The sequence below is a fragment of the Budorcas taxicolor genome, chromosome 1 (assembly GCF_023091745.1).
Source record: "Budorcas taxicolor isolate Tak-1 chromosome 1, Takin1.1, whole genome shotgun sequence".
Classification (NCBI taxonomy): Eukaryota; Metazoa; Chordata; class Mammalia; order Artiodactyla; family Bovidae; genus Budorcas; species Budorcas taxicolor.
In genome coordinates, this window is record NC_068910.1 from 14,145,129 (window position 1) to 14,168,060 (window position 22,932).

The 22,932-nt window shown below is 40.9% G+C and overlaps 1 protein-coding gene across 1 annotated transcript in view; it reads left to right on the top strand.

Moving 5' to 3' along the window:
* CACNA2D3 (calcium voltage-gated channel auxiliary subunit alpha2delta 3) overlaps positions 1-22,932 on the top strand; it is an 877,155-nt gene that overhangs the window by 464,934 nt on the left and 389,289 nt on the right. Inside the window, exon 9 of the mRNA XM_052639295.1 lies at positions 1,941-2,015. Within this exon, the coding sequence (XP_052495255.1) occupies positions 1,941-2,015 (75 nt within the window). The remainder of the gene's footprint in view (positions 1-1,940; positions 2,016-22,932) is intronic.

The following is a 22,932-nucleotide window of genomic DNA, read 5'->3' on the forward strand; positions in this document are numbered from 1 at the left end:
CAGTGACAATGAGCATGGTTTTGATTACTGCACATGTTCCTCCTTGATGAGGGCAAGAACTTCTTGGTCTTCTTTACTTGTAAGCCCCCACTGCGGCCCCCTACACATACAGGCCTTTGCATACCAAAGCAATTTCAGGTATTTTGCCTTGTTGGATCTTCACAGGGGGCTGTGGAGGGTTAACAGAAGGTGAATTAGCACATTATACATATGAATCTGGGATCAGAGATGTTTAGTGAATTCCCCAAGGCCACACAGTTAGTGTATGACTGAGTCAGGACTTGGACCCAAGAGTTCTGACTCCTGCCCCAGATTATATAACACTAAGAATCAATATTGTGAATGTGTTTCAGGCGAAATATAGATAATGTTTTAAAATTTACCTGGAAAATATAGTTGAAAAGTTTTGGGCTGTAAGTTACGGAACAACTGAATGAAAGTTGCTTCATTATATAGACATCTCTTAATCTCATGGAAGAGGCCTCAAGGAGAGCAACTGCAGTTTGGTACCATGGTTCAACAGTGTCAATAAGGACCCACACTGGATCTGTCTTCCTGCTCTGTCTTCCTTGGGCCTTGCTGTCCATTTTTAACCTTGTCAACCTTTGCAACCTCATGGTTTCAAAATAGCTGCTGCACTCCACAGTAGCATCCCAAGAGGGAGAGAAGGCAGTGGAGATAAAAGTCTGAGTTTTCCTTTAATGGAAAGAAAAAAAGTTTATGGAAACTGCCCAGAAAACTTACCTCTTGTGTTTTATTGGCTAGGAATGGATTACTTGACCACTCCCAGTTGCAAGACATGTTATGAAGTTCTGTATCCAACAGAGGGGGAGCAAATACTTATGATTGACTAAGAATAATTATGCTTCAAAAATAACAGGAATTAAGCTTTAGGAATGGACATATCATCACCTTAGATGAAATCAGTCAACAGAGGCTACTTCCCAGAGGAAGTAAGAATGAGGTGGCCCAGAGGATGAATAGGCACCATTTGGGAGATGCCAAAGGAGTACTTCAGGCAGGAGGCCCAGTGGTGGAAGGCCTGAAGGTTAAGATGGGTCATCTCAGAGGACAGGAAGGGAATTAGGGCTGACCAGTGCTGAGTTTATGGGGAGGGCTGATGGGTGAAGATGATAGAAAGGTTAATGGGGCCAAGTGTCCAGAGCCCTGCCAAGCCCTAGGAATGTTCCTCTGCAGAGCAAAGAGGAGCTCTGAATTGCATTGACAAGAGAGGGCATGATTAGATTTGTGTTTTGAAATGTCCCAGTCTAGCTACAGTGCAGAGTACCATGCTTGATGAGAAAAATTAAAAAGAACAGTCAAATGTTTTCTTCCTAGTTGTGAGCTTTGGACGAAAACAAAGCTTTATTATCTGGGTATTCTGGAATCAAAAGTGATTCCTGGCATTGGTCTATGTGGACAGTGGTGTCACTACACGTGTGTACTGCTCTAATACCGCAAAGCCTCCTATAGGGGAGCATCAAGATCTCTGCTTTCCAACCTTCTGTTGTCACTCATATGTGACCTGCATATGGGTTCCTTGGCTCCATGAAACCAAAGGCAGGAGCTAGAGCCATATCCACCCAAGTTTGGAACACTATTTAGATCTCAGCTGGACCACGTGCTGTCAGCCATACCCCGGGAACCCCTGTGTTTGGAGTCACCCCTGAAGGATTATCAGTTAATTGTGTACACTCTGGTCACTGTCATCCACCCACATGTGCTCTAGAAGTTTCCCAGTCAAGCAAGAAATGAATAAAGTCTGTCTTTGCACTTAAACACAGTTTTTTAAATAGGACCACCAATTGAGAAAGTCACCTTACAGAAATGAATTGAGCCTGTGATCTTGCTGCTTTTTTGTTTGTATGTGTTATCTTTAAATTATTGTGTACCCCTCATATGTTTAATTGTTTACTTTTGACTGTTTCTTCCCTTTGCAGTATAATGAGGAGCTTCACTACGTGGAACCTTGCCTGAATGGAACATTGGTGCAAGCTGACAGGACAAACAAAGAGGTAAGGCCTGCTGCTGGGCAGGTGCCTGGCACACCCACCTCCCTCACAGTGATCACTAATTGTGTCCTAGTGTTTAGAAACTCATCAAATGCACTGCCCTTTCATTGAGGGCCTTGGAACCCAAGTGTGTAGAACATTTATGAAGAGACCTGAATAAAATCATGGCAGTGAAATGTATTGAGTTTCGATGCTCACTGGTTATGAAACATTCGCATTGATTTTCTTTTTCTTTTGCTCTAAGCACAGCCTGTGTTGTCCTTTTCACCCATATTGACACCATTGAAAGCACACAGCTCTTGATGAGATTTCAAAGAAAATTGAACCCACTTACTATATCTCTTCTTGCACTTAGTAAAAGTGATTAAGTAACTGTTGGGAAATATTGGGGTAACTTCCTGGATTAGAAGGTGAGCTTTACAAGGATAAGGACTATGTTACTCTTGACTGTATCCTTAATTAGCTCTGAGCATTGCTTGCTCCATAAATATATTGTCTGAAACAAAATAAAGGTATGTTAATGGAATAAAAGTTTCCTTTACAATTGGAGCATTCCTGGAAAATTTCCAAGATACATTTCTATGAAAATCTGTTTTCCTTTGGCCACCTTTAAATATGTCAGTGCCACCATCACAGCCATTGCCAGTTACCTCCACAGGGCCAGGTGACAACTTAGGTTGAAAGTGTAGCTGTGGCTGCAAAAATATCATACCTCCTGGGACTCAACACTGCCATCACTCACTTTATTTGGTTGTACATGCTATGTGGGTACAATAAAATAATGCTCCTCCCCTAGAGAGTAGGTATGGCTTAGGCAGTGGGCAGAGTAGCACTCTGTGACGTTCTATGCATGTGCTGGGGAGAACCACTGGCCCAGATGGGGAGGGAGTGCCATGGGTGCTATGCTAGATGCAGGGAGTAGAAGTGTGGGCATCTCTGAGGGAGTGAGCCTAGAGGATTGGGAGAAATTCATTACAACTGGAACACAGAGTGAGAGGAGAAGTTATACCAGAGCTAATATCCAACCTCCAGTCTGAGGGAGAAGCACACTATATTAAGCTTAGCTTTTAGGAAAGCTTGTAGTTCAAAGAACAAGTGTATCCAGGGACTGTTTGTTTTTGGTTATTTTTTAGGGTAAGGTAGGAAAAATAAACTTGCAGGCAAATTTCTCTAGGGACTTTCTCTTTTGTTGGCCATTGCCTGGGTGTAGAGTTCACCCGCTTACCAATTTTGTAGCATTGGAATATCTTCCAGAGTCTTAAGAAGGTGTCCAGTGATGGTGCTTGCAACAATAAATAGAAAAGATGCTTAAAATGCTTCCTTCAGGTGGATTCCTAGATGTACACAGGCAGTGTGATATTTGGAGATATGAAGTCTTATGAATGAAAAAATTATTAGAGAATGTGAGAAAAGAACTTCATTTAAAATTGCCTTTGAACTTTTGAATGTTGACATTTGAAGTAGTTTTTATTAAAATTAAAAACAGACTTTTGATTCTGCCAGTATAGAGTAGCCATATTTTAATCAGATTGCTCCCCTTACAACTGAAAAACTGTGGATATAACACCACCAATGAGTATAGGAAGATATGCAAGGTAGGAAAAAAGTGAACTGCCCAGTCTTAAAGACATGAAGGCAAGTTCCCTGGGTTTCTTATTGATTCCCATGTATCCCAAATAGAGAACTCCAGAAGTTTCCTGCCTGTGCCAAAAACAGGTACACACAAAAATCACACCAACAGAAGCCAGTATTAATAAGAATCAGATGTTGAAGTTTAAATTTAAAAAATAGCACTTTAAAAATTGAAATGTTTCAAAAGCAGTTAGGAATTCTCTTGAAATAAATGTAAACAATATAAAGTCTCAACAAAGAATTATAAATTATAAAAAAAGAGCCAAAAGGAAATTATAGAACTGAAAAATATAGTCACCAAAATAAAAAGCTCACTGGATCAGCTCAATTGGAGATGACAGAAGATAGAATCAGTAAACTTCAGGACAGATCAATAGAAATTATCCAGCCTGTGCAACAGAGAGAAAATAGATTGGAATGAAATGACAAGTCTAAGGGACACGTGAGACAGCAGAGGGCTAGCGTTCATGTCATAAACATCTCAGGAGATGAGAGAGTGGGACTGGATAGATATTTAAAAATATATTGGCTGAAAACTTCCCCAAATTAGTGCATGTTCAAGAGGCTGAGCAAATTACAAATTGGATGAATCCAAGTAAATGCATGGGAAGACAGTATAATTAAATATAATTGTGTGTGTGTGTGTGTGTGTGTGTGTGTGTGTGTGTGAAGTCACCTCAGTTCAGTTCAGTTCAGTCGCTCAGTCATGTCTGACTCTTTGCGACCCCATGGACTGTGGCACGCCAGGCTTCCCTGTCCATCACCAACTCCTGGAGCTTATTCAAACTCATGTCCATCGCATCGGTGATGCCATCCAACCATCTCATCCTCTGTCGTCTCCTTTTCCTCCCACCTTCAATCTTTCCCAGCATCAGGATCTTTTCCAATAAGTCGGTTCTTCACATCAAGTGGCCAAAGTATTGGAGTTTCAGCTTCAGCGTCAGTCCTTCCAGTGATTATTCAGGACTGATTTCTGTGTATTTAATTAATTGTTAATTAAAGTATATCAAACATATAGTTAAGATCCAGTCCTTCGCAAGAGTTATTTACATTTTGATAAGTAGCTCTTCAAGCCTAAAGAGATTCATGACACTTGGAAATGATTATGTAACAGTATAAATTTCACAGACAGGTATTGGGGAAAAATAAGGAGATAGATCTACTTCCTCAATTGTTGCCATTTTGCCTGCTACCTACTTACAATACCAGTTCTTCGCATCAGGTGGCCAAAGTATTGGAGCTTCAGCTTCAGCATCAGTCCTTCCAATGAATATTTAGGACTGATTTCCTTTAGGATGGACTGGTTGGATCTCCTTGTAGTCCAAGGGACTCTCAAGAGTCTTCTCCAACACCACAGTTCAAAAGCATCAATTCTTCGGTGCTCAGCTTTCTTTATGGTCCAACTCTCACATCCATACATGACTACTGTAAAAACCATAGCTTTAACTAGACAGACCTCTGTTGGCAAAGTAATGTCTCTGCTTTTTAATAAGCTGTCTAGATTGGTCATAACTTTTCTTCCAAGGAGCAAGTGTCTTTTAACTTCATGGCTGCAGTCACCATTTGCAGTGATTTTGGAGCCCAAGAAAATAAAGTCTGTTACTGTTTCTACTGTTTCCCCATCTATTTGCCATGAAGTCATGGGACCAGATGCCATGATCTTAGTTTTCTGAATGTTGAGCTTTAAACCAACTTTTTGCTTTCCTCTTTCACTTTCATCAAGAGGCTGTTTAAATCTTCTTCACTTTCTGCCATAAGGGTGGTATCATCTGCATCTCTGAGGTTATTGATATTTCTCCTGGCAATCTTGATTCCAGCTTCTGCTTCATCCAGCACAGCATTTCTCATTATGTACTCTGCATATAAGTTAAATAAGTAGGGTGACAATATACAGCCTTGATGTGCTCCTTTCCCTATTTGGAACCAGTCTGTTGTTCCATGTCCGGTTCTAACTGTTGCTTCTTGACCTGTATACAGATTTCTCAGGAGGCAGGTTAGGTGGTCTGGTATTCCCATCTCTTGAAGAATTTTCCACAGTTTGTTGTGATCCACACAGTGAAAGGCTTTGGCATAGTCAATAAAGCAGAAATAGTTGTTTTTCTCTCAAGTCACCTCAGTCATGTCTCTTTGTGACCCCGTGGACTGTAGCCCACCAGGCTCCGCTGTCCATGGAATTTTTCAGGCAAGAATACCAAAGTGTATTGCCATTTACTTCTCCAGGAGATCTTCCCCACCCAGGGATCCTACATACGGGGAAAAAAGTGAAATCTGCCAGAGAGAAAGGACATATTATTTAAATTACCAATTTGAATAACAGCAGATTTTTCATATGAAATCATGGAGACCGGAGGGAATTGCCATAGCATTTTTCAAATAATGAAAGAAATGCACTGTCCACCAGTATCCTATATTCAGTGAAAAAATTGTTCATGAATGAAGGAATAAAGACATGTTCAGATGAAGGAAAACTATGAGAATTTTCTTGCCAGCAAACCTGCCATTATTAGAGAATTTCTCCAAGCAGAAAGGAAATAACAGAAAAAAAGCTTGAAGCTTCAGGAAGGAAAGAATATTGAATCGGTTAAATTTAGGAGTAAGAATAATATAGTATCTTAATTCTCAGGAGATTTAAAAAAAATTTTTTTATTAAGTTCCCAGGTGGCTCTGTGGTAAAGAATCCACCTGCCAAGCAGGAGATGTGGGTTCAGGATCCCTACGTTGGGAAGATCCCCTGTTGAAGGAAACGGCCAGTATTCTTGCCTGGAAAATCCCATAGACAGAGGATTCTGGTGGGCTATAGTCTGTGGGGTCACAAAAGAGTTAGATGTGATTTAGCAACTAAACAACAATAACAATAGTTGATTTACAATGTTGTTTTAATTCCTGCTGTACAGCAAAGTGACTTAGTTATACATATATATATATATATATATATAAACTTTTTCACTATAGTTTACTCACAAGATTTTGAATTATAGTTCCCTGTGCTATACAGTAGGACTTTGCTATTTATCCATCCTATATATATATATAATAGTTTGCATCTACTAATCCCACACTCCCAATCCTTCCCTTCCCCATCCCCCTCTCCTTTGATAACTACAAATCTGTTCTCTATGTCTGTAAGCCTCTTCTTCTTTTGTAGATAAGTTCACTTGTATTGTATTATAGATTTCACAAATGATATCATATGGCATTTGTCTTTGTCTTTTTAAAATTTTATGTATGTATTTAGGCTGCACTGGGTCTTTGTTGCTTTCTCTAGTTGCGGCGAAGGGGGCTACTCTTCGTTGTGGTGTGTGAGCTTCTCATTGTGGTGGGTTCTCTTGTTGCAGAGCACGGGCTCTAGGCACACAGGCTCAGTAGTTGCCCTGTGGCATGTGAGATCTTCCTGGCCAGGGATGAAAACCTATGTCCCCTGCCTCAGCGGGCAGATTCTTAACCACTGGACCATCAGGAAAGTCCCTTGTCTTTCTCTCTTTGACTTACTTTGCTTAGTATGATAATCTCTAGGTCCATCCATGTTGCTGTAAATGCCATTATTTCATTCTTTTTAATGGCGAGTAACAGTTTTGTGTGTGTGTATCACATCTTCTTCATCCATTCATCTGTCAATAGACATTTAAGTTGTTCCCCTGTCTTGGCTGTTGTAAACAGTCTTGCTACGGACATAGGGGTGCATGTATCTTTTCAAATTATACTTTTATCTGGGTATATGTCCAGGGGTAGGATTGCGGGATCGTATGGCAACTCAGTTTTTAGTTTTTGAGACACCTCCATACTGTTGTTTATAATGGCTGCACCAGTTTACATTCCCACGAACAGTGTAAGAGGGTTCCCTTTCTCTACACCTTCCAAGATTCTCAAATCATATTTGATAGTTGAAACAAGAATTATAGCTTCATCTGATGTGGTGCCCAATATCTGTTGAGGAAATTCTTAAGACAGTTATATTTGAAAGTGTGGAAGGTAAAGGAGCCTAATTAGAAATAAGATTTATTTATTTTACTGTAAGTAGTAAATGCTGATATCAATAGAATATGGTAAATTGCATATTTATATTATAGTACCTGGAGCAACCATTGTGAAAACAATAAAATGAGCAATACTTAAACAGTAATTAAAAATTAATAAATATACAAATAAATAATTGCATTTTCAGGGGGCAAGAAACCGAATGTGAATATTGACCTGTCAAATTTCTCATGCTTTGGTGAAATTCAGAAGATGGTATTCTAATCTTAACATATGCCTTGCACAAATATTGTTATGTTGTATTTTGTATTGTAAAAATGAGCTGCTTCTTTTAGGAAAATCAAAAGGTTTATATTTACATCTCAAAATGCTAATTAGTTATTTTTCTTTAAAAAAGTAGCTCAGAAAAATGTAAGAAAAGAGAATTAGAGATGAGAAGTTAAGAGAAAATGAGCAGGTAAAAAAGATAAAAAGGAAGACTCAATCTCTAACATATCACTAGTTATTTTAAACATGAATGGTCTAGGCACACCAGTTAAAAGATAGTGATTGGCCAAGTAGATCTGAAAAAATATGAGCCAACCATATGCTTACTACAAGAAATTTGCTTCTAATACAGTGACAAACGTATGTTATAAGTAAAATGATGGGAAAAGATACACTATGCAAGCTTTAAAAGAAATATAAGTGGTTATATTAATATCCAGAGAAGGCAATGGCACCCCACTCTAGTACTCTTGCCTGGAAAATCCCATGGACAGAGGAGCCTGGTAGGCTGCAGTTCATGGGGTCGCTAAGAGTCGACACGACTGAGCAACTTCACTTTCACTTTTCACTTTGATGCATTGGAGAAGGAAATGGCAACCCACTCCAGTGTTCTTGCCTGGAGAATCCCGAGGATGGGGGAGCCTGGTGGGCTGATGTCTCTGGGGTCGCACAGAGTCAGACATGACTGAAGCGACTTAGCAGCATATTAATATCAAGTAAACTCATCTTCAGAGCAAAGAAAAATACTAGAGACAAAGAGGGGCAGTATATAATGAAAAGTGTCAATCCACCAGGAATAAAGAATAATTTTAAGTATGTTTGGACCAAACTATGGAGTTTCAAAACACATGAAGCAAAAATTAAGAGTTGAGAGTAGAAATAGAAAAACTTACAGTTATAATTGGGGACTTGTACACTTCACATTTGTGAATTGGTAGACTGTTAAACTGAAAATCAGCAGGGCTATGGAGGAGCTGAGCAACACCATCAGTCTATAAGATCTAGCTACCATTCATTGCATCCTTTACCCAACAACAGTCCAATGTATATTCTTTCAAATATACATTGAACATTAGCCAGGATAAAAGAGATCCTGAGAATTCCCTCGTGGTCCATTTATCCTTTGTAGAAGGAAATGGCAACCTACTCCAGTATTCTTGCCTGGAGAATCCTGTGGACAGAGGACCTTGGCGGGCTACAGCTCATAGGGTAGCAGAGTCAGACGCGACTGAAGTGACTTAGAACGTGCTGCCAGCAGTTAAGACTCTGGACTTCTGGGACTTTCCTGGCAATTCAGGGGTTAAGACTCCATGCTTCCAATGCAGGGAGTGTGGGTTCAACCCCTGTCAGGGAACTAGATCTTATATGCCATGGGGCATGGCCAAACTCAAAAGGTAAATAACTGTGCTTCCACTGCTGGGGGCCCAGGTTCAACCCCTGGTTGGGGAACTAGGATCCCACATGCCACACAGCCAAAAAAGTAAAAGAAATGATAGACCTTGGGTCATAATACAAAGCTCAGCAAGTGTAAAAGAGTTAAAATGATGCAGAGTTTTTTTTTTATGATTATAATGGAATCAAATTAGAAATCATTAGCATAAAGACATCAGAAAAATCTCTATAACCATTTCTAAATCAAATGATATACTGCTAAATAATTCATGTGTCACCAAGAACATCTTGGAGGTGATTTTTAAAATATAAAGCTGAATGAAAATGAAAAGACAATATATCAAAATGTGTGGGACAAAGCTATAACAGCATCCAGAGGGAAATTTATAGCACGGAATTCTTACATTAAAGAGGAATGCCTCACAATAATAATTTAACTTTTACCAAAAGTAACTAGAAAAATGAGAGCAAAATAAACCTAAAGCAAACAGAAGGAAAGAAATAATAAAGAGCAAAAATATTCTGCCAGGAGACCCAGGTTTGATCTCTGGGATGGGACAATCCCCTGTAGAAGGAAATGGCAACCCACTCCAATATTCTAACCTGGGAAGTCTCATGGACAGAGGAGCCCAGCGGGCTACAGTCCATGGGGTCACAAAACAGTCGGACACAACTGAGTGTCTAAACAACAACAACAGAAATCAATTACAGGTATACCTCATTTTATTTTGCTTCAATTTGTTGCATTTTGTAATAATATTGCGGTTTTAGCAACCCTGCATCAAGAAAGTGTTGGCACTGTTTTTACAACAGTTATGGTGATCTGTGATAAGTGATCCTTGATATTAGTAATCTAATTGTTTTGTGATGCTACAAACTGGACCCACTTAAGATGGTGAACTTGGTCAGTAAAAGTTTTGTGAAAGTCACTCAGTTGTGTCTGACTGTTTGCGAACCCATGGACTATACAGTCCACAAAATTCTCCAGGCCAGAATACTGGCGTGTGTATCCTTTCCCTTCTCCAGGGGATCTTCCAAACCCAGGGATCAAACCAAGGTCTCCCTCATTGCAGGCGGATTCTTTACCTTCTTTGAGCCACAAGGGAAGCTCAGATGTTCTGTGGTTTAGTGCAGTTCCAGCAAGGTTTTTGTAGACATAGACAAGGAGATTCTAAAGTTTGCACAGAAGGGCCCTAGAATAATAAACAGTCTTGAAAAGGAAGGAAGGGTCATCCCCACTGTCCCCAGTGCACCCACTGTGTGTCTTCTGTAGACTTTGATTCTGCAAGATCAGGTGCCCATTCTGGATCCATAATCACATCTCCAGTGGGTGGAACAGCCCGACCAGCAGCCTAGTCTGGGTGGCTATAGCTGTGGGAAGGAAGCAGGCCTGTGTTGGACAGATCTACCTGGTTTTCCAGAATGAAAAGACTGGGCAACTAGGCCAGTACCTATGAATGAGGTTGATGCTCAGTAGAAGTATTAATGAATAAATGAATGAATAGATAAGCTACCTGGGAAAGGATTCTCATTGAGTAATTTTTCTTTCATTTCAATAGAAGGTCCACAAAATGTTGAAAACAAAAGCATGAAATGAATTACATTTGAATATAATCAGAACATTCTGAACTTGATTGTGAATGAAATGATCTGATTCCAGGGTTGACATTCCTTACTACTCTGTCTAGTTCAGTCCAGTCCCCTGAATGGCAACTCTGATGCCATTTTCTCTTGTTCTTTTTAAAATAGGGATTGGGATTATGGCCTGTAAAAACTGTGTATAACTGGCATTGTGCATACACATTGATGCTAGCCTTCCATCCTGTTAGTTCAGTGATTCTGACTAAAATGTGTCAAATCCTTTGGAATATTTCATTCGTCACTCAAAAACTCCATTTACCTCCTGAGAAGTTCTCATGACAGTGAAATAACAGATCTTTCTTACTTTGTCATCTTTTAACTATTTCCCTGATGGCCACTGAAATGCTACTTGCAGTTAATGAAAGGGCTTCTACAAGGTGACACCTGGGATTATTATGTTATGTACCTTTAGTCCAATAGAAGCTAACTCTGGTTTCCAAATATTTAGATGACCTCCTAAAGATTTCAAAACTGGATAATTTTAATTAAAGCAGTATTTGATAAAATTCACTTTCAAAATTTAAAAGAAGAATGAGAGCATCTTGATGTCATGAAATAAAAGAAAATGTTAGAGCAAAAACACTGGCCTTGGGCAGACTAAATAGTCCTGTTTCACAGATTTCCTGTGATTTTGCTTGACACGGCCCATGACACATCATTCCTGAACAAGTGATCTTGAGGTTCTATTAAGCTTTTGTCTTTTAAAGGCATTGTTTACTGTCTAGAGAGAATTTTCTTTTGCTGCTTTATGTACCAAATAACTGAAATATTTTTTCTTTAAGGAAAGAGAAACCATGACAAATTGGGTGAGCCTGGAGTTTAAATATAACATTCAAATGAGTAAATTCTTGTCCTGATTTACTTCAGGCCTTCTGAAGCATTCATCAGACCTTAAAATGAGCCTCCTATGGTCTCTCTCTGGGATGGGAAGGAAGATTAGTGATATGGTTTTTCTCTGGTTTTATAATGAAGACGTTCTAAAATCCACTGAATTTCATGGCTCTGTTTAAGATGCATTTCTATTTATTTCTAAATCAACTATCTTAGAAACCCATGTCACTCTCATCTTTCTCCAGTTTTGATCTTTTCCCGTGGGATCAGGAGACACTGAACTTATGTGAATTAACAAAAATAAACATCAGAGTTGCTGAATTTTCCCTAGTATTGTTTCTGCCAGCCTGAACTTTGTCAAAAGAAGTATCCTGGATTCTGAAACTTCCCACTTCTCATGGCTTTCTGGGCATCCAGTGAACAAGTGGGTGTCTATTGTACAAATTTGCCAATGTTATGGGAGTGAGGGGTATGTTATGAACTCTAAGTACAAAGTAACCCTGCTGCCCAAACACCAAGGGAGAGAAAATTGCAGAGTAAACACACACTAAGCCAGTTTTATTCAATTTAGAGTTAATAAAGGTAGTAAGAATTGCATTGCTTTAAAAAATGTCATAGTACATTAAAAATCCAGAGAAAATTTCAAAATAGTTTAAATGAAAGCAAAGATTTTTAGATCTAGTGTAACTTAACACAGTGCAGCTCTAAACAAGAATAAGGTAGGTTTACGTATTTTACCACAAAAGACTGACCATGGTCTAGTCTATAGTTAGGTGAACTACAAGCATGATGTTGAATAGATCTCTAGAACTTGTCTTGAAATGCTGAACTATTGGTCCCCTCCTTATTGTCTTCCATCCTATGCCTCTCATTTATCTATCCATTTTCTTCTCTTGCTATGACATTTACCCCCCACCCCTGTTCTCCATCATCTCTTTCTCTCCCTCCCCTTTACTTCCCTCTTTCTTTCCTTTTCTAGTCATATTAAAATCTCTATAGCCTGGAAGTCAGTGTGAACCCTCTAAAACCTTACATATGTTCTGTTTTCCATCTGGAACATACAGATATTTTTTTCCTTTGTGTTCTCCCGCATCTCTTGTGCCCAGTTAACGTTTTCACCCTCTGGCCTCAGATAAAATAACAGTGCCCTTTGGGGTTTCCCCATGAGGCCATGTGGTGATCTGGCTTCCCTCTTCCCTTCCCAGTGGCCAGAGTCTTGATGATGTATTTGCCACTGTTTCTATTGCATCCAGCATAGGGCCAGGCCATCCATAAAGAGCACTGAATGGAGGAAGCACTTGATTCTTCAGATCAAGTCAGCCTCCTGATCAAAGCCCTTCCAAGACTTCCTGTTCCACCTAAAATAAAAGTTAGAGCAGTATACTTATATCTACCAGAGTTACTGTTTAGCATGACAGTGCTGAGTTGTTGGGGTGAATTGAAGTTCAGATCAATAGTCTCTATTTTGGAGAGAGAAGTAGTATTAGAGGTAAAAATGCCTAATTGTTAAGAACCAAATTAATGTGGCTGTCAGTCTGGGCACAGTGAGCAGCGACCAGGCGGTGCGTGTCACCTCACCTCTGTCACACAGGTGGGCTTCCTCTGTCCCCTTCCTTCTTGTACCATCACATAGGATTCTGGCAAGGTTTAATGGGAGAGCAGCATTAGGGTGTTTTGCAGGGCCAGCATCTTAACAAATTTGAGTAATTGATTATTTACTTAATACTGATTATTAATGATTTGTTAAGTTTCTCTACCCCACATTTTAACATATAGAAAGATAGAGTATATAAAAAATAAACTGCGGTTCTCAGAACAAGCCACTTCCCAGAGCATCTCTCCCAGAGCGACCAGCCCTTCTGCATGAAATTCTCATGTTCATACATACCACCAAGCTTATCCACCTTTTGACATTTTTAATGGGAACACTCAAATGGTTAAGCTAGAATGTGCTGTCCATGATTTCACAAATATTTAGTCAACAGTCATGGGAATTGTACCTTGCAAAGTGGCACAGAAACAGGTCAGCACTTGGAGGCAGACATATGGGCTGGGCCATCATCGTAAATAGAGCAACCTAAGTTATTTTTATGGCAAGTGTCGCTGATGTGAAAATAGAAAAGAAAGTACAAATGGCATAAGGTCCTACAGCACATGGTAAAATCCTGCCTTTTTGAGTGGCAAGTGCAGCCACCTTAGCTATTCTGCTGTAACCTACTAGAACATTGTGAATGTCAGGGTGATGGGAACCCAGCCATGCCTCCCTCACACATCAACACGTCAGTTATGACTCCTTAATTTCCAGAGCCTCATCTTCTGTCTCCTTCCCCTGGATCATCACTGATTCTGGGACAGGAAGTCTCATCCTGCAGTCTCTTATTTTGGACAAAATGAATCCAGAGCAACTTGATCAGAATAAAAAGCTATTATGAGCAACCTTATTAAATTACTATTTTTGTAGGCAAAAAATGGTCTGATAGTTCAGCATTTCACTTATTTATTATGGACAGTGCCTGTTAGTAGGGCTGCAACATTAGGTGTACCCGATTAGCCTGTTTGCTCTCAATAGGTCATGCGGCTGATTCATTTAATCACTATTAATTGTATAAATTAACTGTACAGGAACCTAGATGCAAATAAAGTAACTAATTAATAAGAAAAAACCAAAAACAATCTGGCAGTCAGAACAATGGGCTTTCATATGCAGATTACCCCAGCAGTGTGAAACATGGCCCTTCAGTCAGCTCTCTAGTTTAGATTATTTCTGAGGGATTAAACCTCTTACTTTCGCCAGATTTGGTTAAAATGACCTATGAGAAACCCCTGAAAGTCTTAAAGCCGTGTGACTTCACTTTGTGATGTTGCTTTAGTCTGTGTATGGATGTCAGGCCATCCAAGTGTTAACTAGCACTCTGGCCACATGGGCAGAGCCCACGGACACTAGGGAGCTGCCAGGGTCTCTGCCTCAGCTGCCGCCACTGAGCCTGGGGAGGACCATCCAGATGCCAGGCCCAGAGCCTCCACTCTGCCTGCCAAGGCCCTGGCGGTGAAAGCCAGCTGGCACAGGCTGTGTGCAACCCTCGAGTTTGCAGCCAGTTAGTTGCCCGAAACACTTTGGAATCAGATCGGCGCTGAAGGCTTTTCTCTGAAAGGAGCTGTTATCTGACTTCAGTTCTGCATCGTCAATCATTGTCTGATGTAGCCTGTCCCTTCCCTGGGTGTGTGTGGGGGGAGGTACAATGGCACACTTGGTTAGAGGACTCAACAACTAACAGTAGGAAGCTTCTGCAGCCTTACTCCCTCCAGCCTAAGCCTCCTGAGCTGGCTTCACACATTGTGTGTGCCCTGTTGCTAATTCGAGAGCACTCCTCTCCATTAAAGGCATTCAGTGCACAAAGTGGAAGGTGTTTTTGCTTCTGTAGCTGCCTCTTATCTTTAGAGAGAGAAGATGTTCTTCCATCTGTAATACTTAAAAAGATTTGCTTTAAGTCTAGCAGATTTCTAGAGTATTTGCTGTAAACTCTTACTGGATTGAGCTGGATTGACCTCATTTAGCAGCTCGCTGGGTCTTGGAGGGGAGTATCTAGTGCAAATCAGTGTGCCTTGGTTGAAACTGCTATCTCATGATAATTCCACTAGGGAAGTCAGAAAGCTGCGTGCCTGGCTTTTTCTCAAGGACTGGTTTGGTTTTAGGGACTACAGACTGCCGAGTACCCAACATAATGGGATGTGCTGTGAGGCACTAAGGGTGCTAACTCATAAATGGAGCCTCCTGCTGTACTTGTTTTTGGCTTTCCTTCCTTGCCAGCTGCATAAGCCTTTCATACCCTGGCTTCACTGTGTGTGCATCTAATGAGCCATGTGTGGAAGCTGCAGGTCTTAAGAAGGGGCAGTTCACTGAGTGCAGCTCTGACACAAAGTCTAGAGCCCTCCCTGCCATTCTGCTCCCTGGATGCTGCTCTAGACCTCCTTGCCCAGAGGTTTCTTCACTTGGGACTCAGTTTCCTTGATAATAAAATGTTTATCTATCTATTATTTTTTGATGATGCCCAGATCATGTGCCTGAGGTCTTGGACTTGGATTTGTGTGATCCAGAGTAGCTGACCAAAACCACTCACTCACATTTTTATCATGGACACATCATGTTGGATGAGAGTGGTCACGTTTGGCTAAAAGCATTTCAACATACATAATTTGGAAATTACCATTCTTGTCATCGGGGTGGTGAATGATTAAAACTTGGCGGCTAGGCATAAGAATCCCAAGAACAATATTAAACAATGTGTAGATTCCTGAGCCCACTGGAGATCTACTGGATTAGAATTTGTCAGCCTGGAGCCACAGGATGTTTTTAACAAGTTGCTGGTACTTCTGTTGCAGTCTGTTCATGAACATATTATTTTGACATCACTGGGTTCTAGTACAACCCCAGAACTATTGCTTGAGTCACCCCACAGAAATTAGGTATTCTTGGATTTGTTTGAATGAGGAAGCTTCTTAAGCATGGATCTTCTGATCTCCCATTACTGTTTCCATTCTAAACCTTGGGAGCCTGACTTCAATATTTGAGTTATTTTTAGAGTTAAAATATTAAATATTTTCATGGTTATAAGATACCTTCTGAATCTCTTCATTTTTTCCTGATATTTGACACCAGATGATTTTAATACCTAGCGTATCAAACTAATAGCTGTGAAGGACTCCATGTATAGTTCTAAGTTAAGGATAAAATGCTATATTCTTGTTTTATCCTTTTAGGACACTGGGAAATAAAACCAGGCATTGATGAACATGAGTAGACATTTATGTAGAGACAAGTCTGTGAGTGGAGACAGTCTTCCAATACAGTGCCAAGTTCCTGTCCCTGTGTCTGCCCCAAGCCACAGCTGCCATCAGGATTGGCTAAATCATCTGCAGGGCCTAGTGCAAAATGAAAATGAGGGGCCACTTGTCCAAAATGTAAGAATTTCAGGATGGTGTCATCAGATCATTAAATCTGGCCCTTCCAAACATGCATTCTTGTGCAAAGCCAGTCCCTGGAATTGGTCTCAAATTATTTAGTTCTGAAAATGAATATTTCCTCTTTTTTATCTCTTTATAAGATGACTTGCAAAGAACATTCACACAATAATAAGGAGAAAAGAGTTCTGAATTATTGTAGAGATTTTTGAGGTTGAGTTTTAGTGTTTCTGTCTTTTTTTTTTTTTTTTCTGAACCAGTGTTAAATTTGTTTCTACAGGAGGTATGTCTTCTTTACTACCACCTCAGAAGGAGCTTCCATTGGGACCTTTTAAAAAACACCAGCCCCATAATCTGAGATTGCAAACTGAGTTGAAGCAGTGCAGTGTCAGCTATTGTTTAGACATTTCCGTTATCTGAAGTTGAAGGTTTTTGTGGGTGGTCCCTCTCTGTTGGGTGTCACTCTCAACAAACGTGTGGAAAGAAGAAATAACCACAGATGCAGCCAAGCTTCAATCAGCTCTGCCTTAATTGGCGAGTCGGTTGCTTTTGTAGCGCAGGCAGAATCAATTAGGGAGCTGGGCTAGGAGACAGCGCTGGCGCTGCCATCCCCCCTGGTGGAGAGTGTGGGTTGTTGGCTCCACCAAGAGGAATAGGTGCTATCACTGGCCTTATCATAAACGAGGCTCCAGGACGGCTTAGTTCACCCAACCAACTGTTTTCAGTTCTTTTATTTTCCAAGAATTCCTCTTGACTCAGGCTTTCTCTGCCTCATCTCTCCACTCTCTTCTTTTCTTTCAAGGGCCTGCCCCTCTGAGGTGTCATGGTGTGGGCCTTTCTGGTTCCCTTCCAGGCAGGGGTCATCTCTTCTTCCCTTGTCCCCAGCACTCCAGGCCCAGTCAGGCGTCCAGTGGCCACTTGATAGCAAGTCTTGTCTGTCATGTGGAGCAACCTGGTATTTCTGCAAGTTGAAAGGTGGTTTTGAGGCTAAGATCCCAAAATTTGAAATTCTATAAATATGGATATGTTAGGAAGAGGGGATTCATTTACAGTAATAAGTCTTTGTCTGTCTAATGATGCTTTCATTTTTAACGTTTCTTTTTATACCAGATAATAAAGAAAATGGATAAGCAAAAGGAAGAAAAATTTTAAAGTTGCATGTAATCTTAACAAAAAGAACCAACTGTACTGCTGTATATATCCTGAAGGCCCTTATATCAGATAGTTGTGCTTAAAAAAAAAAAGAGTAGATTGTTACTTCTTTAAATGTCCTTTAAAATTATTACAAGTTGTGATAACCCTTCTAGTCCCTGAAATATTCTTCTAAAATATTTCAGATGACTACAAAACATTTCATCCTCTTTACTGTTGAAAATAAAGTTTAGTTTCCTTTTTTTCCCTGTTTTTATAAACAGTACAGTGATGAGCATCTGTATAAATATTTGAGTATTTCCTTGATTAATTCCCTATAATAAATTCATAGAATTGAAATTGGGTCAAATCATATTTAAGTGTTACATGAATGTAAGGCCTTTTATATATTTTAGTTTGTCCATTGATTCAACAAGTATTTGAGTGTTTGCCTTGGGTTGGCTAGGTACCATAAGGGTGTTGGGGCCATAACGTGAGCAAGACAGATGAAATGAGACATCTCCTTTTTCTTGTGGAGATGCCAACTATAAATATACATCTGTTTGTAGCTGAAGTTTCCAGAGCTTGGCACTGTGTTTGGAATGAACTGAAGTTGTGACTTGTATCTGTTCTCATGTAGTGGAGCTGATGAAAGCCTTCTTCCTCCAAGAAGCTAACCTGAGTCAAATCAAGGTTTTTAGAAAGTTTGTGAAGGATGGACTTGGACCTTCGAAATACCAGAAAAATGTGAAGGGTGAGACCTTCATGTTTACACACATGGCATCTTGCCAGGAGAGACACAAAGCAGGCACATCTGTATAAGTAGCATTTGGACTGTGACTTTCCTCAGTCGCTAGAAGGTTCTCAGACCTGGCTCCCTCAGGAGCCTCACAGGAGGATGATGAACTGATTAGATCAGCAGGGAGTCCTCCTGAACCCTGCCATGTCCCACTGTGCAAAGCTTTCATGGAGGCACTGGTTTTACTTCAGATATTTCCACGTCAGAGAGAATCATCAGTTCTGGGCTCATCCACCTCATCTTAACATGGGACAGTAAGTGCTTCTGCCATTGAAATGAGGTTATAGTGCAGCCGACTTCCTAGTATGAATTAGTACTCATTGTTCACATCCAGGAGATCTATCTGGTCTCTAATTTGGCACTAGTATTAAACATCTGCTACCTTCAGACACTTCAGTTTGTAATATACAACATTAAGGACAAACGGGGGCTGACTCAGACACAGTTCTATCAGGTCTGTACTTTTTCCTCCAAATTGCAAACATCTGGACCTACTTCTTTAATACCAGCTTTCTTGGGTCATTGTGTTTCCACGTTTGAGAAACACCATCTCAGTCTGCCTTCCCCACCAAATCTAATCACAGTCTGATTCACTTTGAGATAGTGGTGTCATAAGAAGTGTACAAAGTGCTTCTCTCTGCAGCATGTAGAAGGGAAACACTTGTAGTGAAGAGATAGAAGACACAGGGGAGCTTTCCCCAGGGGCACTAAAGCACAATGTGCCCCTAACATCATAGAAAAAGGTTTCTAGGAAATAGGTAGTCCACGGGGGTCACTTGAGGCCTAGCAGAGAGAGCATTCCCAAGACAAGGCAAGGTGATACTGATGGCCACAGTGTTTATTAGATGCTTTCTGTATACCAGCCTTGGCTTGAGCACTCATCCCATAGATCCATGACATATATGCCCAAAAGATGTTGTGAAATTCAGCCAAGGAATTTCTCAGACTTCGCTGGAACATGAGAGAATTATCCCAGAGATGAGGGTGAAGGAGGGTCTGTTGCCAGGAGAAATTATATCATGATGAAGAGGCCATGTTTATATGAAATCATATTGTGGCCTAGTATCAGGTATGGATGCCATCTAGGTCTCTGGCAAATGGGCTTCTGTGGTTTGAGTTTGGAGCTCAATAGTAATGGAACCATTGAGATGTGTAAAAGCATGTTTGGAAATTCCTATGAGGAGTTAGACATCAGAATGAGGCAGTCATGATCACTGGGACACTGCTTCTTGATTCAGGCTGATTTTATGTTGATGTGAGCAGTATCACTATTTTAGGAGAAGGTGAGTGGTACCATGTCTTATTATTGATAGTGCTGACGACTGGAGAGCTTCTACAGGGCACTCTTACCTTTAGCTTCTTAATTTTAGTCTGTCATCTGATGACCACAGTACAAAACAGCCTAACATAGCCAGGCGCGTTTGATGAACACCTGCTCTGTAGCTGTCCATCAGAATTCTGCACTCCATGGGCACTGCCAGATGCTAAGTGTGACCCAGGCAGCAAGGAACAGGGGCCTGCACACTTCCCATACCTTCTTTGCTCACATGCATAATCTTGTTCCATTGGATCTCATTAAAAAAGATAGATTCCACAGTAAGATTATTAAGAATTTCCAGGCAGTGACAGCATAGTATTGAACCAAGCACAGGCCCTTTGAACACAGGGCCCTGTGTGGCTGCACTCATCTTGTGCCCCTGAGACCAGGCCTGTGTGAGATCCCTAGGGCTCTGTGTGCTGCAGCGTCAGGGATGTTGAGAGCTTCACCCTGTGCATTGGAAGGGCTGTTTGAATATGGATTTAAATATGGGGCACTGCACTTTGAAACCCACCTTCCTCATACTTTGCTCTGCCATCCTGGACACATATTTCACCATTCGAAGACTCCATTTGCCTGTGTGTTAAATAGGAACCTAATAGTACCTTTTAGGGGTGTTTAGGAAGATGGAGTGAGGTTATGGATGAAAAGTACCCAGTTCCCAGCATACAGTTATCATCCAGCCAGCATTTGCTGCCTTTGGAGAAACTGAGTGAGGCAGTTTCTGAAAGCCTTCCCGTGGCTGCAGCATCCCTTGTCCAGATGTAATGGGCACAAAATATGGGTCTGCTTAACTCTAGTGACCCGGATGGGCATCACTGATAGGTAGTTGTTAGCCTTTCCCCCAAGTAACCCCAGTCAGAACCACCGACTCTCATCAGCTCCGTGGATGGGAAATTGTTTTGTCTCCTGTCCACTTTTTATATTAATCTCTTGCTTTTAATTGGGAGGACTCAGACATTCATTATAATTACATAGGAAAAAACATGATTGCTATTATCCCAGAGTTATCAGAATTGATTCAGCTAAATCAGATGCTGGTGGAGAGAGAGGGTTGTGTCGCCAGGACCTTCCGCTGGCCTGGATGTTGTGACTGTTTCACAGAGATAATCGGCCTCGCTGTGCCTGCTGGCATCTGGGCGTAGACAGCCGCGGCGCTGGTGCTGGTTCATCTCCCCAGGCGTTAAGCTGCACTAATTGCTTTGGAAGGGAGGCCTTCTCCCGGACAGCAGCATATGCTGCATGAGCGCCTGAAGCAAAGATAAAAAGCCACCCTCCTCCTCCTTTATGGAAGCTTAATAATAAAATGGAACTGTCACCATTCCCAATAAATTGTTTATTTTAATTTAGAAAAATAATGGAAACTGGCCACCTCCTGGCACACAGTTGTTGAGGACCGATTTCCTGGCTCAGCTAATTTTGAGCCAAATACTGTCCTTCAGTAGCTTGCTCTAGAAGACACTCAGGCCTCAGTGTCAGTAAAATCAACCACATGTCTCTCCACTTAATAAAACCTAGCCCTTTAAGGTGAAATGCATCATTTTTCAAGGTGGATTAGATTGTAAAGTTGCAATCCAGGAAGTTGGCATAGGTGTTTGAGGCATAAAGTTTTGTAGGATTTTTTTCAAGTATTTCTTTTAGCATATATGAAATTAAAATATGCTCACATGTTTCTGTCTTCATGGTTCTTTCAAATGTCTTCTTTTTTCCTGTAATAATAGTGAGAAGTCAGCTTGATGCCTTTTGAATTAAGTCAGAAAAGAAGGCATCTAAGAAGGAAGTATCTTACTAAGGCTTATAGAGGGAGGGTGAGTGGCAGCGTGGAAATTGGACTTCAAGCCACCTGGCTCCTGCCTACTGTTCTAAGGCACGGATGCTCTCACTTTTTCACCAAATAAACAGAAGCTTTCTCACCCCCGTTTCATAGGTAGCAAAACTGAGGCCTGAGAACCAAAGCTACTTGTCTTAGGATATCAGAGCTGGTAAGTGGTCTAACCAAAACTAGGGCTTAGTCTCTTGGATCCTAGTTCAGTTTTATTCTTGCAGAGTCCATGGGGTCTATATACTGGTTGCTAACATACAAGTATAATATAATATGATTGCATTAAATATAAAAATTTTTATCTTACAGTAAGCAGCCATACCTGAGAATAGATTTTAAAAAATCTGTTCTGGCGGCTGCAGGGCAATCAGCCAGGCCCCTTCATTCCCTTTTGGACACTACCCTTGGAATGCACACAACTAGAGTTCATCTTCAACAAATTAGTACAGGCCATGGGGGAGGGAAAGCAGTGGATGTTCCACCCATGTGCACTAGGAGTGTGCTGTGTATGAAACGCCTGGCTTTGTCTGGCATGGGCACTCAGACAATGTGTAAATCAGGCAATGAAATGACAGTGATTAAGAAGAGGAAGGGGGGCATAGATGAGATGAGAAAGGTCATTGTAATGCAGGGAGGTCTTTGGGGATATATTGTGTCAGTCAGGGTTATGTGATGGGCATGGTCATCAAGGTCCTTTGAATTGAGTGACCCAAATACAGCTAAATCTAGTCAGGCAAAGAATCAAATTTCTTGGCTCACTTATCCAAGAAAAGTAAGCACGGCTGGATCTAGGGGCTCAAGTCATGCCGTCCTGACTCTGTCCTGCCCCCTTGCATTGTGGACTCTTTTCCTTGGCTGTTACATTTATTCAGATGAGCTCTTCCTGTGCAGTGGCTCCATGGCTGCTGGCAGCACCAGCCTGCCTCCCTGACTTTTCAGTAATCTCAGTGGAGAGAATCTTCTTTATCATGTTTCAGTAGAAGCCCAACTATGGCTGATGGGATAGAATTCACAGATTGAACAGGGCTGATCAGGGGGCCCAACCCTTGACTGGGGAAGGAGAGAGATACTAGCACTGTTCAATTCATATAAATTATGAAGTGTTGGGGAAGAGGGAAACTCAGCAGAAGGGAAAAGGATGCTGGATAGGGGA